The 19217-nt window shown below is 42.3% G+C and overlaps 1 protein-coding gene across 2 annotated transcripts in view; it reads left to right on the forward strand.

Moving 5' to 3' along the window:
• Positions 1-19217, forward strand: part of ADGRF5 (adhesion G protein-coupled receptor F5) — a 41495-nt gene that overhangs the window by 6611 nt on the left and 15667 nt on the right. Inside the window, exons 2-10 of one of the 2 annotated variants that reach the window (XM_014872945.2) lie at positions 10090-10230; positions 11545-11672; positions 13782-13842; positions 14412-14573; positions 15942-16121; positions 16499-16626; positions 17071-17129; positions 17804-17946; positions 18780-18986. In XM_014872945.2, the coding sequence (XP_014728431.2) occupies positions 11571-11672; positions 13782-13842; positions 14412-14573; positions 15942-16121; positions 16499-16626; positions 17071-17129; positions 17804-17946; positions 18780-18986 (1042 nt within the window). In that variant the 5' untranslated portion in view covers positions 10090-10230; positions 11545-11570. The remainder of the gene's footprint in view (positions 1-10089; positions 10231-11544; positions 11673-13781; positions 13843-14411; positions 14574-15941; positions 16122-16498; positions 16627-17070; positions 17130-17803; positions 17947-18779; positions 18987-19217) is intronic. The other variant, XM_088162501.1, reaches the window with a different exon arrangement.

The following is a 19217-nucleotide window of genomic DNA, read 5'->3' on the forward strand; positions in this document are numbered from 1 at the left end:
ATCAGACTTTCTAGTACTTTAGTCTATAGAAGTAACCCATGTCTGGCCTGACTCAGGGACCCAATCCAAAACTCACTGTAGCCCATGGAAATTCCACTGAAATGGATATTGTTTTACTCTTCACTACATTGATATGGGAGTACCTGGCAAGTTTCTTCTTCCCCAATACTCCCGCAGTGCTGAGCTTCAAATATCTTGTAGTGTTACTTCTCACTGCGAATTAGGCACATACCCCACTGCAGATGCTTCAAAAAGCACAAGCAGAAGAAGAGAAGGTTCATGGGTACATCCCTTCTTCCATCCCAGTCATCAGAGGTGAGCTGGTGTGTGCTTTTCCACAGTCTTTCCAAACGTGTGGTACCCAGCTGCATCCAAAGGGCTGAAATAGGAGGGTGGAATTAATTGACTAGAACTATTTTTTCCTTTGTTCCTTCTCTACAAAACTCCTATATGAAGGTCGAGGAGAAGGCCTTAGCTGGAATAGAGAAAATCCTGAGTGGAAGTGAGAAAGAACTGCCAAGGAGATGACAAGAATTAGGCAGGGTTTTATTTTTCCAGTAAAGTGGTGATTTAAATGCCATTTCACTGTGATTGCAGCTATCACTGTTTTCAGTCTGGCACATTAACACACCATGTGGCATGGAGAACACTCATGCCTTTACTTTTGAGTGCCATGACATCTGTTTGCATAAAAACAATAAAAATAAGAATTACCCCTCTCTTCCCCCAGGAAACAAAACCTCTGCTCATGTCTGAGATATCCTTGAGCATCCCATCAAACTCAGCCCCCTGCACCACGCTAGCCACAGAGCTGGAATAACACAGTTCCACAAACATCACAGAGAAAGCATGCCATGGCTTGTTTACTGCCTGTTTGAATCCTTATCACCAAGCAGTTCAGTTTTGTGTCCTTGATTAATTTATGTTTATTTTATTTTTGTTCTTATTCAGATGTGTTATCTAAGGTCAGTGCAACTTCCCCTGTCCCCCCTTTCCCTTTCAGCCAACTCTCCCATGAAATATTGTTGTGCCTGGGTGTGTGTTTCTTAAAGTCATTGTGTGTTTTCTGTCTGAAACAAACATTGTCTGATCATCCAACTTATTACGCACTACCCAAAGGTCATGCTTTATGCAGAGAAAGGAAAGCTCTTCTGTTGTAGCTGAGGAATAACAAACTGGACAGGCACTGAAAACAAGGCTTTAGCCCCAGAGTTCAAGACTCTGGGAAAATGTTCCATAGTTGTTTGCAAATGGTAACCAAGGTTCAGCTGCTACAGGCTACTGGGCAGCCATGGAGCCAAACTGTCCTGGGCCAGCCACAGATCTCTCCCTTCACACCTTTATAACCTGTACTAGTTTCTGGTTCCTCTCTCCAGGCATTCTTCACCTCCACAGATCTCAGCACCATAGATCTTTAATCCAAAATTAAAGAGGGAGGCAGAGTTGTTTAAGCTACAGGAAAATGCTGGCATGGGGGTAACTGAGCTTAACTGTGTTACAAAAAAGATACGGCCAAAGTGGAAAGATGTAGAGCAAGTACCAAAGAGGCAAGAGGAGAGCTGTGCTAAAATGGCATAGGACTCTTCATCCTTGACAGATGACAGGGAATGTAAAGGTGAGGTATGGGGTACAAGGCCATGGAAATATTTGTGCTATCTGGTTTGACAATTAAGGATCACACCTGACCCTAATGAGTGGTAGATTTAAAGCAAGTAAAGGAATTCAGATCTCCATGCTTCTGCAAATTATGTATTCTGCACACTCTCATAGGTTTTCTTCTAATTGACTTCATTTGTGTCAGCTTAATAGGCCATTGGGGCTTTAAACACCAATTACCTGTCTGTGCCTCCAGAAATCCCTGTAGCTCCGATAGCCAGAAGTGGAAAGAACATTCTGAAGATGAGCTGCTGCAAACTTACTTCTTTTTTGTAAAACTCTTCCCAAGGGCCTCTGCTATAGCCCTTGTTGGATAAGAACCAACTGGGCTAGAGAATCTTTGGATCCAACTAAGGGCAGATCTGTTCATGACATTAAGCAACCAGAGCCCATTAGAAAGGATGGAGAATGGTCTCTCAGTGTGAACAAAGGAATAAAAAGCACAGAATTGAAGGCTTTTACAGTGAGGCTTTAAAGCAGAATATGGCTCTTGGGAGCTCTTGGCCTCAGTGACCCAGGACGTGTCTCACAGACAGAGCAGAGGGCCAATAACTGAGACTGTGGACTAACACCCACCTCACAAAGAACAGCTGGTTGACGATGTATTGTGCCTGCAAGGTTGTTTATTTTCTTCTTCCTGCTGATGCCAAAGGTGTATTCCTCTCCATTTCAGCACAAGAGGGGCCAATTTCCCAGAAACAGCATGTAGAAAGGTTACAGCCAACAGGAATAAAATACTTGTATGTGGCATGGCTGCATGGGGATGGATAACTCTGTGTCTTCTAAAACAGAACTGCTTGTTTCCACTTCTGCATTTATAACCTCTTACCAAAGAAGTGGCTTTGGTAAAGAGTGGCTTACTAAAGAAGCCACACAGGGTGGGTGTATCTTTAGATCCCCTCATTAGTTATTTTTGGATGTTGACAAGATGCCCCTGTGCCTTTCCTTTTCCAGGCTAAGCAGTTCTTTCATCCTCTCCTGGTATGAAAAGTGCTCCAATTCCTTAGTCATCTTCATGGCCCTTTGCTGGGCTCATTCCAGTGTGTCTCTCTTGTATTGGGGAGCTTAGGAGCTGGACATTGTGCTTAAGATGCATCCAAAATCGGGAAATCTTTTCCGTAAGTCCTAACATCAAATGAGAAATATTGTCAGAAAGATTCTAGAAAGAAGACATGACTGGCAGGACAAGAAGGGCTTATAAGTGTGTCTGCCTGTAAGAGACAGAGTTGGTGAGTCAGACAGGAGGATAATGTGGAATAGGCCAAGTCCCTCTGGGTGAACAGAGGTTACCTGAGCCAAGGAACCCAAGTAAGGAGCCACAGATCTGAGAGAATGTCTATAGAAACAGACCTGCTGCAAGGGATTATACAGAATGCCTACAGCATGTTATTTCTGGCTCTGGTAGAGCCCAGGTGTCTGTATCACCCTACACTGCCAAGGTCACAGCAGCCATGAGCTATCACAGAATATGCCGAGTTGGAAGGGACCCACAATGATCATTGAGTCCAGCTCCTGGCTGTGCACAGGACCATGCCCAAGGATCTTGTGGGCATCACCTCCCTGCCAAAGATGCCCTTCCTGTCCTAACACAGTGATGTGGCTGTCAGTGCAGGTGTATTGTCACCCAGCCCCATGGGAGAGGCTGGCCAGAGGTCCAGCTTTGGGGTGATACCTTCCCAGAGGGGTGAGCTGTACAACTGGTCAGCAACCAGGACAGTGTTCATACCTCTCCAAATGTGCCAGACTGTTTCTCACCTTCCTCCTTCCCTGAGATAGTGCTTAGCCAGTAACTGTGCCCATTGATGTTTATTCATGCAAGAATACCCTCATTGATCTGTCAGATTGCTGTTTTCCAGTGACAAACAGTAAATCCAACTGTGAACTGTGCTGAGAGGGCTAGGAAAACATTGCAGGGCTGGCTGGCACTGTCCAGAATGTGTTAAAAACACTCACAGAAACTTTTGTCTGCTCTCAGAGTATTAGGAATGCCTGGAGTATGTGATAATTTGGACATTCAGCTGGGCAGTGTTTTCTGTGCTCTCAGTCATCCAGCTAAATGGTTGCTATTTCAGCTACTGTGCCCTGAAATCATGAGTCCTAGAGAGTTGTTCTCTCCTTGCAGAAAGTCCTGCGTGGCCATGGTATGATTTGAGCCTGACCCTTAGATAACTGGGTCTAAATTATTTTCATTTTCCATGTAGATTATTTGGGTACGTACAAAGGTCATCAACAGTTTTCGGGAAGGCTGACAGGGGAATAGAGGAATCTGAAGTCATAATCATAGGTCAAAAGGAAAGATAAATACTGCTTGAACAAAGATGGAAAATGTGAACTGATGTAGAAAAAGGTGTGACCCATAACCCTTCTCTGGAAATATTGTTTTGGGGAAACCCTTGATAAGGCTGTAGATACAGTTTACCTCCTCTGTCCTTAAACCAATGAGAATATTGTGCTGCAAAGATCCAGAAAGGAATTCCTAAACTTGTCTAAGGTAGAATCACAGATTGGAAAAGAACTCTAAGATCACTGAGTCCAGCCATTAACCCAACACTGCCAATCCACCACTAAACCATGTCCCTCGAGTCCACATGTACACATCTTCTAAATTCCTCCAGGGATGATGACTCCAACACTGAGCTGGGCAGCCTGTTTCAGTGCTTGACTGCCACTTCCTTGAAGAAAGTTTTCTAAATGTTGGATCTAAACCTCTCCTGGAGCAATTTGAGCCCATTTCCTCTTGTCCTGGTGTTTGTTACTTGGGAGCAGAGCCTACTCCCACCAGACTCCATCCTCCTGTCAGGGAGTTGTAGAGGGTAAGAAGGTCCCCCCTGAGCCTCCTTTTCTCCAGGCTGATCTCCCCCAGCCCCCTCAGCTGCTCCTCACCAGGCTTGTTCTCCAGACCCTTCCCCAGCTCTGTTGTACTTTTCTGGACATGCTCCAGCACCTCAGTGGACTTCCTGTCATGAGGGGCCCCAAACAGAACACAAGATTTTTGATGTCTCACCTGTGCCAAGCACAGGAGAACAATCATTGCCCTGGTCAGTCCAAACACAGCTCTGAGAACACAGATCTGTGCTCTTGCACATCACCTCTGAATCCCTTTGAATTCATTCATTGCACAAATGAAAGAAGTGTAGAGAACATAGGTAATTGGAAGAGAACAGCAAACAATCTACCCATCACCCTACTGCCACAAACCTACATGGAAGCAGAATCAAAGGCCCTCCTCCATGTCAGCAATTGTATAGCTTGTTCTTAAAAACCTCCACTGAAGGAAACTTTGCAGCCACCCCGGGTAGCCTAATTTTGTGCTCCTAAATGTCACAATTACATATTTTCCAAAATCACCAGCGTATTTACTATTGCTTCAGATTGTGTGACTTCACAACATCCTTCAGCCAACTGTAGCTGTGAACGTCCATGCCAGTCCTTTCACAAGGGACAAACTGTTATTGTGTCCATACCTGAGTCTTGTCCTATCTAATCTGAACAACCTTCAGCCTTTTCATGAGGTTATTGCTCTTGTCACTGAGGTTATACAATGCTCTTGTCTTAGCATTCCCACGGCTCTCCTTTGGATGTTCTCCAATACAGCAATATCCGACACAGAGCTCCAGCCAAAACATCAACAGCATCACACAGTGCACTTTTGTTACCTCCCGGGTCTTCAATTAAAAATATTTGCTAAAAAAAAATAATAATGATATTTCAACATTGTTACACTGAGTGAATTTAAGTAGCTGTTTCTTAGGACTCCCTCCAGAATAATTTCTGCAAGACCGAGGTGGGCAAAACTATTTAAAGTCGTGTGATAGAGATAATACATGAAGCCCCAGGCATTGTCAAAACCTGTTATCTCAAAGTAATCTACCTATTAGCTCCAATATGCTTGGGAGTTACTGTCCTCACATGTTAAAAACCCAACTTTGGGCTTTTAAAAATTCAAACTCAAGAATAGCAGATGGTGTAAGAATCTGCAGTGTTGTGTCCAGTTTCTGTGAGATTCTGGCATCTTTTTCTGCATTTGGATACAATTTATAGTGGGGTTTGATTACACAAATTGCTGAAATTAATTTCTAGAGATGAGACTGAAGTGTGAATGTCCAGGACTGGAATGAGGATGGGTGAGTCAAGAGAGCCACAACAGCTTCATTTCTAAGTTGTTTCCACATTTGCTTTCTTTTTGAACAGTATCTCTCAGGGTGCAGCTATGTGGGAACCTTACCCTGGTCTGTCTTTCATGACAGATGAAATGTGTTCACTTGCTTTTGCAACAGCACATTTCCAGTGAATCACAGGATCCCTGTAGCTCTGCCTTGGTTTGGATGAGCACTTCTGGTTCAGAGCAGATGTCCTCTAATACACCTCTTGCTTGCTTTCTTGAGCCTGTGAAGGCCAATTGCAGACTCAAATATTTAAATAAAAAATATTCTGGAGTTGAAACTTTAAATCTTTAGAATCCAGGAAGTTCACAGTTTCTGGTGACGTGACAGTACATGATGAATGAGTACAGGAAAAAACATCAGGATGATCAGGACATCCCCTGTGCTCGCATACCAAGTTGATTACATACCTAATGCTCTGATATTGTATAATTTTCACATTCTCCTGCAAAGTAAACCAAGATTTCTCATTCCTTTAGGCTGCTGTTTGATGATAAGCCTCGAGCAGAAACCCTCTTTTAAGAAACCCTTGCTGACGTTCTTTCCCATTCTCACACCCCAGGATGCTTTTCCTTAAAATTCTTGGAAAACACAGCAAAAAAAACCCCAAAACAAACAAAAACCCAAAAACAAACAAACAAAAAACCAACCAACCAACCAAAAACCCAAAGAAAAAACAAAAACATAAAAGCAAATAAAAAAAGAGGGGGTCTGAGGAAAGAGGGCTTAACACAGACCAGTTTTCCAGTCGAGGCCTGGCAATGTGGAAAGTGTGGCTCCACCACAATTCTGCCTTGTCTTCATCTCAGCCTCTGCACTGGCACTGCTTTTCATTCAAACATGCAAGCAGTCAGCCAAGGGAGCAATTTTGGGAGAAAAAAATCAGTTTTTTCTGTAGGGATAGACCATGAATTTGTGTTGAACAGCTTGCCAGGGCAGAAAGGAGGAGGTCCTCCTTGTCCTTACCTTCCTGCCCTGTCTGCCAGCCCTTGTTCCATCTCCCTTCCCTGCTTGGGGCCATTTAGCTGTTCCTCTCCTTGCTCTGGCCCTGGCACTGACTGGGACTTTCTCTAAGCTGATCAGACTCTGATGAGACTGAGTTGGACACCTTATTGCTGCTTTAGTTTTCTGCAGGGACAGGGAGTTAAACTGAGTAAGAATCTGGAAGGCACCAGCATGAGCCACCAATAAAACAAATCTGCAGAGAGACAGAGGTGCTGGCATTAAGTGCTGTAGACGTAGCCTTGCTCTTCTGCTTGTTCAGATTCCTGAACCAGCTGAGGTGGGAAATAAATCAGACCAATGCCACCACAACAGTAAAGACAAAGACATGCTGTAAGGGCAACAAAGGCATCAGTCATGCCCATTTAATCACCTTAAAACTGCTGCAAAAGGCTGAGGTCTGACTCACTACATTGCAGGGAGCAGCAGGTGATCAGGTTTGCAGAAAAGTGAACAGACCTGTCTCTGGAATTAATCAGTGTTTAAAAATTAATTCCCCCACAATACGAGCTTAATCCCAGGGGTTTCCACAGAGCTCAGTCAGTCACTGCCTCACAGTGCTGTGGAAACAAATTCCATTGATAAACCAACTGTTATCAAACACTGTAGGGACAAGGGCTCCACTGTTACTTGGACAGATGTCCCCTATTTGCCCAGTGTGTTCTTGGCTCCAGATCTTGTTCAAGGTAGAAACACACATAACACATCAGAATTTCCCCTGATTTCTGGGAATTCCCATGGCCATCAGAGCCACAGGTCTGCATCTCTGTGCAGCTTCCCCAGGGGCATAAATTTTTCTCCACAGAGCCTTCCAGACCCAGCCCACAGTGAGGTGCTTCCAGCTCAGGTAGGAAAATTTTAGAGGTTTCCTCCTTTATAGTTTAATCAAAGCCCACAGACATTTTTCCATAGCTACAAAACATGATTTTGCTGCTTTCATTCCTCAACACCCTCTTTTGTTAAAACAAAGAAGGTGAGTAACAGCAGAACAAGTTAATCCACTAATCTGCAGATAAGACACGGAGGGACTCAGATCAGTGCAGGAGGAAATAATGAGTATAATCTGATGAATGGTATCAGGAAATATCTCCTCTTAAAATGCCTTGTGGGTTTTCTGCAGTGGCATATCTGCTCAGCCTCACACTTGAAATTTGAGTGCAGGCTCTAGAGGCAACTGCTTTTCTGGGCAGTAATAGCTTGTTCAACTAATTATAAAAGTTCCTGTGGTTTAATTTCTCTTTGAGAGAGCATCCTGGGCTATGGTAGAAGGCAGATGATGTTTAGGATAAAACTAATTAGATCTTCTCTTTGAACCATCTGAGAAGGTAAATCATATTAAATCTCTTTATTGTTGTAGTGTTGTCTTTATTTTCTAAAACATGTGTGATGGTGACTATTGTGCTGGGTGTATTTGCAAGAGAAGGTGTAATTACTTTACAACATTTATGTAAAAAAGATGTTTAGAAAAATATTAAAAAGGTCATATAGCTCCCTTATGTCCTGGGTTAAAATGAGACTTTGTTATTTACTGCTAGGAATCCTCTGCCTTTTAGAATTAACTTTAAACAATATTTTCCACCTTGAATGCTGTGGAGAACAAGCATTTTGTAGCAGATCTGGACTTCTTTATCTCTCTAGGTCTTTATAAGTTGAAGATATTTATTGTTTCCCAGGAGACAGTTTGTATGACAAATGAGGAATGTGTCTGCACATGTGCTTTGCCCACTGAAGGCAGACAGATACTTGAGAATTTGCTTGCTAAAAAGTTTACAGCAGTTCTTTTTTCATTGAGAAATTAAATGAATGAGGGGAATAGCCACATTGCTTGAGAACTTTTAATACTTTTCCCATTTGCAATTTGTTGGTTTTCTGGCTTCCAGGATACTGGCTTGGGATGTTTTGGAGCTTTAAATAGCTACCAAAGCCTGAGTAGCATCCCAGCTCTCATTTACATGAGTTGTCCTCTATACGGTGTCTTACATGTACAATTAACAGGGTGTTTGCTGTCAGCTACATAAAGTCACACAAAAGATGTGTTTGAAAATAGAGGCTGGCCCACAACATTTGAATATGAAGGCAAGTTGGGGAGCAGGGCAAAAGATAAATGCAAAACTGTGCCAGATGTCATTTACCTTCATCATAAATTTTGTTTAATGACCTTTTTGCCCTTCTATTATCTGTTTCATCAACCTGTTACCCATGTAACACAAACTCTTTGTGCAGATTAATTTTTTTTACCATATGTTGTGAGAATATGCTGAATATACAAAGCTGCCAGAAACCTTTGTTTAGTTAATGCTTCAATTATTAAGTCATGTCACTATCTCAGGAACTTGTGTCACAGCTTATAATGTTTCTCTCATGATCCACTTCAATCAATCGTGATCTTAAGATCAGCCAGATCCATGGAAGTCTTGAGTTTGTTACAAGTGGATGATGTCTTCAAAATAGGAAAATGGTCTCTTTTGTAGAATTCTGGATATAGTGACAGACAAGCTCAGGAAACAGAAAAAAATGTCCTTACATTTTTTCCCCTCAATTCTGTTAGCCATTCGTTGATTGTATTAAAAAAAGCCTGTAACACTCTTTTATTTTAATTGATTTTGGAGTGTGGTGGGAAGGTACTCTGAATCACTGTGATGTCCTTCTTTCTGGTTATTCTGACACTGTATAGGAGAATAAGAGCACCTATACTGTGTTAGCTCAGATGTCTAGATAAAAGTTTGCTTGCTTTCTTTCTTTCTTTGTTTATTTTGTTTTGTTTTGATTTACTTTTGTTTTGTTTATGTTAGTTTGGAGGGTTTGGGGGTTTTTTGTTTGTTTGGTTTGGTTTTGGTTTTTCCCCTCCACTGCTATTCTAAAACATTTTAAAATTACTTTTCCTTCTTTAGTTGCATCTCAGAATTCAGTCGGCATTTTCTTCATACCCCGTTTCTGAGTGGCAATTGTCAGTTCTGAGTCCATCACAGAATATATGATGTCAGGATCATTTCTCTCTACCTTACACTTATCAGTTCTGAATTTCATGATCAAGTCACTCAGTCTCCTGTGATCCCAATGCAGATCTTCACAGGTAGACTTTGCTTTTGTTAGTCTCAACCATGTAAAGTTTTCCATGGTGCTGCATCACTGATCACTGCCTTTTCACTTGAGAACAGAGAGTAAGGTACAGGCTTCCACCTCACTCCTGCAGAGCTCTGGCGATAACATCTCTGTATTGGAAAAGAAAATCATTTATTCCTACTTTTGCATCCTGTCTTTTAACCAGGTCAGTATCCAGGTGAAGTCTCACTCCAGATGGATCTCTTTAAGAAGCACATTTGGTGAGAAAAGTCACAGACCTCTGCTGGGCACCCACCTTGGTGACATCAGGTACATGCTTGACTATAAACTCCTTCCAATTCATGAGGTGAGACCACAGATCATGTTCAAATTGCCATTTTCTGTCATGGACTCCTCTGAGCAGGAAAGTGCCAGCAAAGCCCCAGCCTGCCTGGGAGCATTAGTTCTGGTAAATGATGGTTGCAATATGCAGCCACTGATCTCAGGAGATGCTGAATTTCTCTTTTCCTCTTAGTGACTCACTGCCTTGCAAAACTTGAATTTGGATGAACAGCCTTTTCAATGCAAAAAGATTGTCATTTTACAAGAGTTCATGATTTTAATCAGGCTGATGTCATCATTCAGATGCTGTTTAGTACTATGCTTAGAGTCTTGCCTCAATGCTTAAAATGATTTTCACAATCCTCTTGGGTTCTGTTTTTTTCTGTAGCTCTCTACTAGTTGTTAATTCTGGAGCTAAGAAAGTGCTTTGTTGGGAATAACCAGAAAATACATATTTGTAGCAATATATATATATTTTATGTATTCTTCAGCTCCCTTTCTTTATTCCCTTTGGTTGTATAAATGTCTCAGCACTTGTTATGAGGGTCCATGAATGTTTTACCTCTCCCTTTATGTTTCATCATCCAGTCTGCTGTGTGAGTAAATTAGCTCAGGTATTAATGAGGTAGATAATGTTATTGGGATGTGGGGGTGTGGGTGTGTGATTTCAAACACTACGTTATATTCTTGTGTGTCATGGTCCTTAGATTCTAGTTTACTTATTTGTTAACTTAAATGCAATTATGGAGAAGTGTGCTAAAAACCTCAAGATAACACAGATTATTTCCAGGAGATGCCACTCTTCGTTGTGTCCGTTGCTAGCCAAGGGGTAACAAACACACAGACATCTGTAGCTGAGCCCTTGGTCATGCTATAACTCTCTCCAGAGTGGGATACAGCTGATAGCAGAGCTCTCCCTGCTGCAACAGGGTAGGCCCTCACTTATAGCAATATCCATAACTGATCCCTCATCTCCTGGCTGTGCATTTCCCAAGTATCATCAAGAGGGATATTTGAAGATCCAAAGTCAACTTTCTCTTGGCAGATTTCAGCACCTCCTTTGTCCCTGTTAGAAATCTGCTCAGGACTCTGCTTTCTCCAAATAATTTCTTTCTCATATTTTGAGCAGGTACAGCTGATATGAGGAAAAGGAAAGATAGGGGAAACAGTATAATGGCAGCACACAGGAATAATTACAGGCTTCGTTCTGTTGCATGGACTGAACAGGCAGAGTTGCTGAAGGAGGCAGGACACACTGTTTTTGTGGAGTGGGCTGGTATTTCCTACTGTGTGAGTCAGATGAAAATTTCCTGATCCTTTTGCTTCATTGTCTTTTCAGGCTGCACAGCAAAGTCACCAGGCAAAATGCCATCCCCAAGCACTACAGGTCTCCACTGCCTCTTCCTGATGGTCTTAGCCTGCTGCCAGACATCACACGGCTCAAACTTCTATCCACTCTCCTATGTAGTGAGTATCCTTCTCCAGCTCCATCGGTTTTCATTGTGTCTCTGCTTGTAGCATTCTGATGTTCTCCTTTACACACACAAAACCTTGGAAGAAGTCAGAATAAGACTGGGGGGTAATCTGAACCCAGAGTGTGTAAAAGAGATGGAAAAATCCAGAAACTGTGCTTTTTATGTTTCCCAGTCTTAAAGCACAGAAGGCACAAACACATCTTGTTTCTCACTCTGTTGGTCTGCAAGGGACTTCAGTTGCTGTCCCTGGAGATAAGTCTGCATTACAGTTACATAGGCACTGCTTGTGGATGGGATTCACCCATCCTATGAGAGAGGAACCAAATATATCTAGAAGTAGCATGTTTGCAGGTATGTGACAGGACTGTCTCAATAGCAGAACAAGTGCACATGACCAAAACTCCACTAAATTTGTGTTTAGATGCTGCCCATGAACTGAGATTTTACTTCAGTTTCCCACTTTTTCAATAATCCTCACAGATCCCTTCTGTTTTACCAACAGTGTGAATTATGGAAAGCCATTCTGTGCTTCATCCTGTACATGCATTTGCTAACAGACAGTTTCTGCACAGATTTTCCCTAACAAGAGAGACAAAAGAGTAACAGAGAAACCAGGGGTCTAACCAAATTGAAGTCAATATGATCTGGTAAAGAAAATTAGTCTACAAATCTACCAACTCTCGGTCATCACAATTATTATTAGACCAACTGGACAATACTTATTTTATCTTCTCCATTGTAAGCAAATGGAGAACCTCCTTCTTTGAGAAAGTTGAAAAAAAGGAAAGGAAATGTGAAGAGGAAGGTGGGAACTCCTTAAGCTCTTTCTACCACTACACTGCTTTGGCAAACCAAGATATGGCTGGTTGCAGCAGCCTCATCTGTGCTTCAGCACATGTCTAACAGTGGCCAAATATCTCATTTGGTCTGTTTTTCAAGCTGTCTTCATCTCAGCACTTAGGAGTTTTCATGAAAAAAGCAACACCTCTTTTTTAGCTCCACTGATGATGGGACAGCCTGCAGATGAGTCATTACTTAATAATGTGAAATATGTGAAGTATTTAGCAACCTAGCAATACCCTGTGGTTGTTTGGGAGAATAACTGAAAAATGAAACCACTGAATCCAAACCTGGAGGAAGACTTGGGTCACAGTGCACTTTCAGTGACTCCTGCTGCCAAACCTCCAACACAAAGGAACCATCCCAGCAGTGCAAAAAGTGCCAGCACGCCTTGGGATCGTCACCCCAGCACAGCTGTGATACAAAACTCAGCTCTAATCACACACCAGATGGTTCCTCTATGTAAAGAGATGACTCAAGAGTTGCCAAGCTATTCACCCCTTCTGTAAATAAAGGTTTTAGTAGGAACCAAGAAACTGGCAAAGCTGCAAATTTCCTGCCTGCGTCTTTGCTTGTTTTTAGCCTTTCTTGCTAACGGTGGTGCCAATGTATTTTTAGGGCACAATTAAAAAAAGATAAGATGGTCTGAATCTCACTTGGCTGCAGCCTGTGTAAACCCAGCCATAGTGAAATGGTGCCACCCCTGCCCTGGTCAGCTGTGTGTTACTGATGGCCCCAAAATAGCTGACCTGGCAACTGAGCTGCAGCCAAGGCTTTTCAATCCCCTTCTGCCTCTGCTCAGGCTGGCTCTGCTGCTGCAGGGATGGGAGCTCAGAGCACAGAGGAAAGCAAAAGGTGATCAGAGTCCAGTTTCTGGATTTAAAGGCCAAGTGGCCACGTTTCCCAAGCAGTTTGCAAGGCTGGCCCAGGACTAAGTGCACTGTGTGAGCTCTGAAGAGGCCTTGAGGCTCAGACACAAAAATCCTCCAGAGCTGGGAGAGTTGGCTTGCACAGCTATGCAAAGAGGCGTCTGCAAACTTAGTACATCCCTCAACTGGTGCTTAACCCCTCCCTGCTTGGAAGATAGAAATTTTATATTTAAAGAGAAAGATGGGCTGGAAGGTTGGAGAGGTGAGGCCAAGATAAGTGGGAAAAAATATCTATGTCAGTATTTTCTTCACTAATTTCTTTTGCCAACAACAGCAGCTAAAGTTTCACTTTGTTATTGTCACAGAGCTTCACCTGTTTTTTTTCCCCACAGATTGACAGCACGCTAGGACATGAAAGCTTCTACCCAGAGATGCAAAGGCAGAAGCGAAACAGTACGTACACAAATGTATGGTGACAGAGCAGGCTCCTGGTAGGCCAAGGGTGAAATTCCTGTTAGGGACAGCATCTCTTGATGTACTGAATTGGGAACATCAAGGACGAGGTGTGGTTGTGGTTTAACCCCAGTCAAGCACCACAGTGCCACTCATTCACTCTCCCCAAATGCAATGGGGAGCAGAATCAGAAGGATAAAGTGAGAAAATTCATGGGATGAGATAAAGCCAAGAGAATCCTATATGGCTCAGTCTGTGGTTGGCAACCCATCAATTTACTGATTCTACAGAGGAAATGGATGAGACAGCTATTCTATGAATATATTATGTAATTTGTATCAGCTTCCTGTGCTCTGACACCGAAGAAATCTGGCTTTTGTCAGACAAGCAGCAGATAGAACAGAAGCAGAATATCTGCTGAGTGGGAAGCAAGGAGATTCCCTAAGCAGAATACCACACGAAGCCACCATTAAACAGCAAAAAAGACCCCAAATATTAAACTAGAGGCCATCAGTTTGTGATCTACCCTCAAACACAGCTTTGCAGTCTCATTCTGTTTCTCCTTTCAGTGCTTATTCTTGACCTCCCCCTTCCGGAGTACACTGTGGACATTGAAATAAGCCTACAGGATTCATCTTATCTGGAGCAAATTAAAGACTATTTCAGAAACAGTCTTCCAATTAATATTTCAAATGTACAAACAACAGTTTCAAACATCAGCATTACAACAGGTGAGTTGGTTATTGATTTGTTTATTATGGATAATGTGGGGTTTTGTCAGTATTTGATGTCTCCCACTTTTACCACCCATCATGCTTCAGAATCAGCAAAACTGAACCATCCCTGCTCCTGCTGAAAGACGCAGCAAGGCTGAAGCTGTAGCACACAACAGCATATTTGTTATCTGTCTCTCACTACTCCTCTTTATATAATGTTGGCCCTAGGAATAGCTCTGAATGCTTTTTTTTCCTAAGGAAGGGACAAAGCCGGAGGAAGCCTGAGCCAAAGGATTTTGCTCCAGTTTGGCTAACAAGCAGTCTGAGTTACTTTCAAGTTTCAGGAAGCTGTGAGAGCAGTTATCAGACTGTTTATTTCCCTCCTCCTGTATCTGGACATAGACAGTTGTAAGAGGCTGTACTCTGCATGAGACAGAGTTCACCTAATCTATTCTTACACGGCAAGATATCAGACAGGTTTTATTGCACAAGCTGTGGTTGTGCAACATCACATCTGAGTTATACAGCAGAGCATACACCATCACACCAAGCATTTACAACAGCAGAGGAGATTTGATACCTTCTTATCGCTGAGCCATAAACTAGCAAAAGTGTTCAACAGTTCCCGAAACATGCAAATGCATCTTAAAAAGGCCTTCGGGCTCATGTGTAATGTGTGAAAATCAATTTGTTAATAACTTATTTTGTCATTGACACATGAAGAGCAGAAAACGTTACAGTGATGTGCTCTGCTTCGCTTTTTTTTTTTTTTTTTTGAGGGGAGGTTGTGGGGTGGTTTTTGGTTTTGGGGACATTTTGGTTTTCTTTTGGTTTGGATTTGGGTTTTTTTGTTTTTTATTTTGTTTGTTTGTGGGTTTTTTTGTGGGTGGTGGTGCTTTCTTTTTTTTTAGTGCTTTAAAGAACTTAGTGACAGTGTTACCTTCTCTCACATAGCATTTGCCAGACACCTCATTAGCCACCGGAACTCTGAATGATCTTGCTCTTACAATTTTGAAAACCTGTACACTTGCTTTCAGCTCAGGTGACATAAAAATATCCAGTCTGAAAAGTATAATGGGACCCTGGCCAGTATGCCAGGTAAATTTTTAGGATCAGACTTCATATCTCCATTCAGTTATTTTAAAGTAATTGATTGGAGTTTTCCCCGTGCCAGTCTGGTTCCCATTTCTGGTTGGTCATTTACAATTAGAGTAAAATTTTCAAGGTGTCACATCATCATTTCAGAATCATTCAAGTGAACTCACATGAAAGGCAACATTTTGAGATCCCTGTCATGAAGACACAGAAAGGTGAATATTTATCTTGCAATAACTATGCCCCATTTGCCATTCTCATGATGTTTCTCTGTCTGTCTGACTCCAGTCTGCCAGCCCAGTGGTGAGAATAGCAGCTGCTGTTTCTGTGAAAATGGATATGCCTGGCCAAGCACGGTGTGCAGTGATGTGATGCCCTGCCCTTCTCTGAGCCTGGAACCAGCCCTGCCCTGTGGCTACATGCAGGAAATGCCTTTCTATGGACCCTACTGTGAGCCCCAGACTGAAGGTAAGGGGCATAGGGCAGAACTTCATTGCTGTGCAGCTCATGTACTGCTTAGAGGTCAGAATAGTGATAATAGGTGTGGTAAAAAAGCACATCAGGACTGAGCTGGCTACCACACAGCCTGTGAGCATGGAAAGCCTGCAAAGATGGTCTAAAGCTCCTCTCCTTGTGATATGGACCCACCTTGACCCAAACACTTGCAGATATTTAGTTGCATTTGGAGCTCTAACTCTTGGAGTCACTCCCATGCCTCTTTGGGACTTTCAGCTTTTGCTGAGCAAAGAAAGTTTAATCCCATCAGATTTTCAGCAGATGTTATGTTCACCTCATAAACATTGTTTTTTATAATTTTGCATTTTTTTTAATGTCTTTCCTTACAGAGTCATGTGGTATGGGAGAGCCCATTGTAATGAATATGTCAGTCAGACTTGACTCAGACTTCCAGGATGATCTCAAGAATTCTTCCTCTGTGTTATACCAAAAATACAAAGTGGACCTTGAAAAAGCGGTAATGACTTCAGGTTTTCATCTCTGGAGGTCGAGAGCCCCCTAAGAAATATGGTGTTAACCCCAAGTGCCTGGGTGGCCTGTCAGAGTCTCTGTGGGGAGCTGGGAAGTGTGCAGCAGTGGGAGCTACACTGGGCCAAAGCTGGCTCCATTGACTGCAATGAAAATATTCCCATTCATTTTAATACAATGGAAAGTATTTAGGAATCTTTTGTATATAAAGCATGAAAAAAAATCCTATTATTGGTCCTAGCTCAAATCCATGGGGGTACACATGGAATGAAACCATGAACAGAAATGTATTCTATGACACCAGAACACCAGGGCTGTTGTATCAGATATGCTACATGTCCTTACTCATGTCAGGAATGGAGAGTTTCCTATTTGAGAACACTGCAGTAATACACAGAGCACTCACACCATGTAACCTGTCTTTGTTTAACAGTTTTATGACAGCTACAGATGTTTACCCGGCTTTGTATCAGCAACAGTAAAAAGTTTCAGGTAAGTAAATAATTTCATTTTTTCCTGGAAGACACAAATCTTTCCGTCCAGTTTCAAGGTGACACAAGTTAGCAAAGCTTACATTCACTCTGCCTAGAACCCACTCCCAGCATTCACATACAGAATAATCACTGCAAAGCAAAGCCCAACTATGAACATGGAATGGGATTGTGGGTAGAATTCATCACTGTGCAAAAGTACAAGAAACATAATCATTCTCCATCTGGATCAAAGCTTTTTATGGAAAAGACTGAGCTCCACCCAAAGGGGAAAAGGATGCAAATAAACCTAACATCATTTCCACGCCATGGGGAAGATAAATAGTACATTGATTCTGGATACAGCCTTGGATAAAAGACATATTGCTGCTGTCCACATATATTTAAATGCAGCTGTATTTTAGGTTTCTTAGGAAAGTTTACTAGAAATAAACATCAGACAAAGCGGGTGTCACATAAAGGTGTTCCTTCTCAGGGAAGAGCTGTAGCACAACTTTCTTATGTAACAGAGCAAGTCTTGAGTCTCAAGAGGAGTCTCCACAGGGCAGTCCTGTGAGGCCTTGCCATCCATGCAAGATGGGTCCCCACAACATAGAAAACCAATATTAACTAAATACAAACTAATATTCAAGGATATTTAATTCTGGTGCCCCTCTCATTCTTGTATCTGTTTAGCCCTGGAAGTGTTTTTGTGAACTATGAAGTAAGAACAGGAGCAGCAAGCTTCACTCAGCTTGGAGATTCCAACAGAGCTGTACAGCATTTTCTGGATTCATTGTACCAGCTAAACCCATTTACCTTCACAAGAGTAATCACTAGTAAGTTGAAAGCTCTCAGTCTTCAATCTTTACTTTAGTATTTTTAGCCTGAATCATGTAACTGCCCTGTACTGTTGATGATTTGGTACTGGACTTTCAAAAAACATTTATTCCTTGGCTGTTTCATTTTATCCTGTGTCACCAAGGCTTAGGACCTTCATGAGAGGACCATGCATGCAGTACCTCCCGTGAAAAGCCAAAGACTTCCAGCTACTCCACTGATCAGTTATTGGTTGGACTTGATTATTTTAGGGGTCTTTTCCAGCCTAAATTATTCTATATGTTCCCTGATGTGGTCTGCCCAGGGGACAGAGAGTGAACACCCTTAATTCACCTCCAGAACTGAGACAGCTCTAAGAATGTCAGGCTGTCAGCACTTCCTACTCTTTAAAGCAAAACATAAAATTCTTGCAGTTTACATGACAACACCTTCCCCTTGGCTTCCTTGGCACATTTTCCTTGCTGCTCCTGGGCAGTGTGTTACAACTCAGCTGCTGATCAAGTGCCCTGGGGTTGTGTTGCTCTCAGTGCACTGAGTGCTGGACTGTCTGTCTCAGAGGATTACTTCAACCTGGTTGCTTCTCCTCCCAGCTTATCTAATTAGAAAGTAGTGGTGGTGATAATAATATTTCTAACTCTTTGCATAAAACCTTCTGGAATTTTTAGCTGAGAAACTAAAAGGATATGTTGAGGGGGAAATCCCATGGCCTGTATCAGAGGTGGTGTCCTGCAGCTGACATGAAGCACCTGGGACCCCCTATAAGATGAAAGACACCATAAAGAATGTGAGCTGAAGTGACAGTAATGCAGGATGTTGTTCTCTGTCTTCCCAGATGAGACAAACTTCACCGTGAAACCCTGGAGCATTTTTGAAGGGGACACAGTAAGACTGACCTGTGAGATAAATTCAACATTCACCAATGTGACCTGGTATCACTTTGACCAGACCATCTCAAACAGCTCCCGATATTCAATAGAAACAGTTTTAGCAACCAGAAGGTCAATTCTTAAAATTTCCGACGTCACAATGAAGGATTCTGGTATGATTTTCCATTGTTGAAACAGCAGATGTAAATCTTTACTGTGGCTAGCTCTATAAAAAGCAAAATGAATGCAGGGGCTGCATTTTCTAGAGGAAATGTGAAAATTATACAGCCCATCATAATTTTCCTGTTGTTTTCATTAATGATTTACACATTGACTGGCATTGCCAGTAAGATGTGAACTGGCTGAAGTGATTGAACGTGACTGGGTGTTCCAAGTTCCAGGCT

The sequence above is a fragment of the Sturnus vulgaris genome, chromosome 3 (genome assembly GCF_052056855.1).
Source record: "Sturnus vulgaris isolate bStuVul1 chromosome 3, bStuVul1.hap1, whole genome shotgun sequence".
Classification (NCBI taxonomy): domain Eukaryota; kingdom Metazoa; phylum Chordata; class Aves; order Passeriformes; family Sturnidae; genus Sturnus; species Sturnus vulgaris.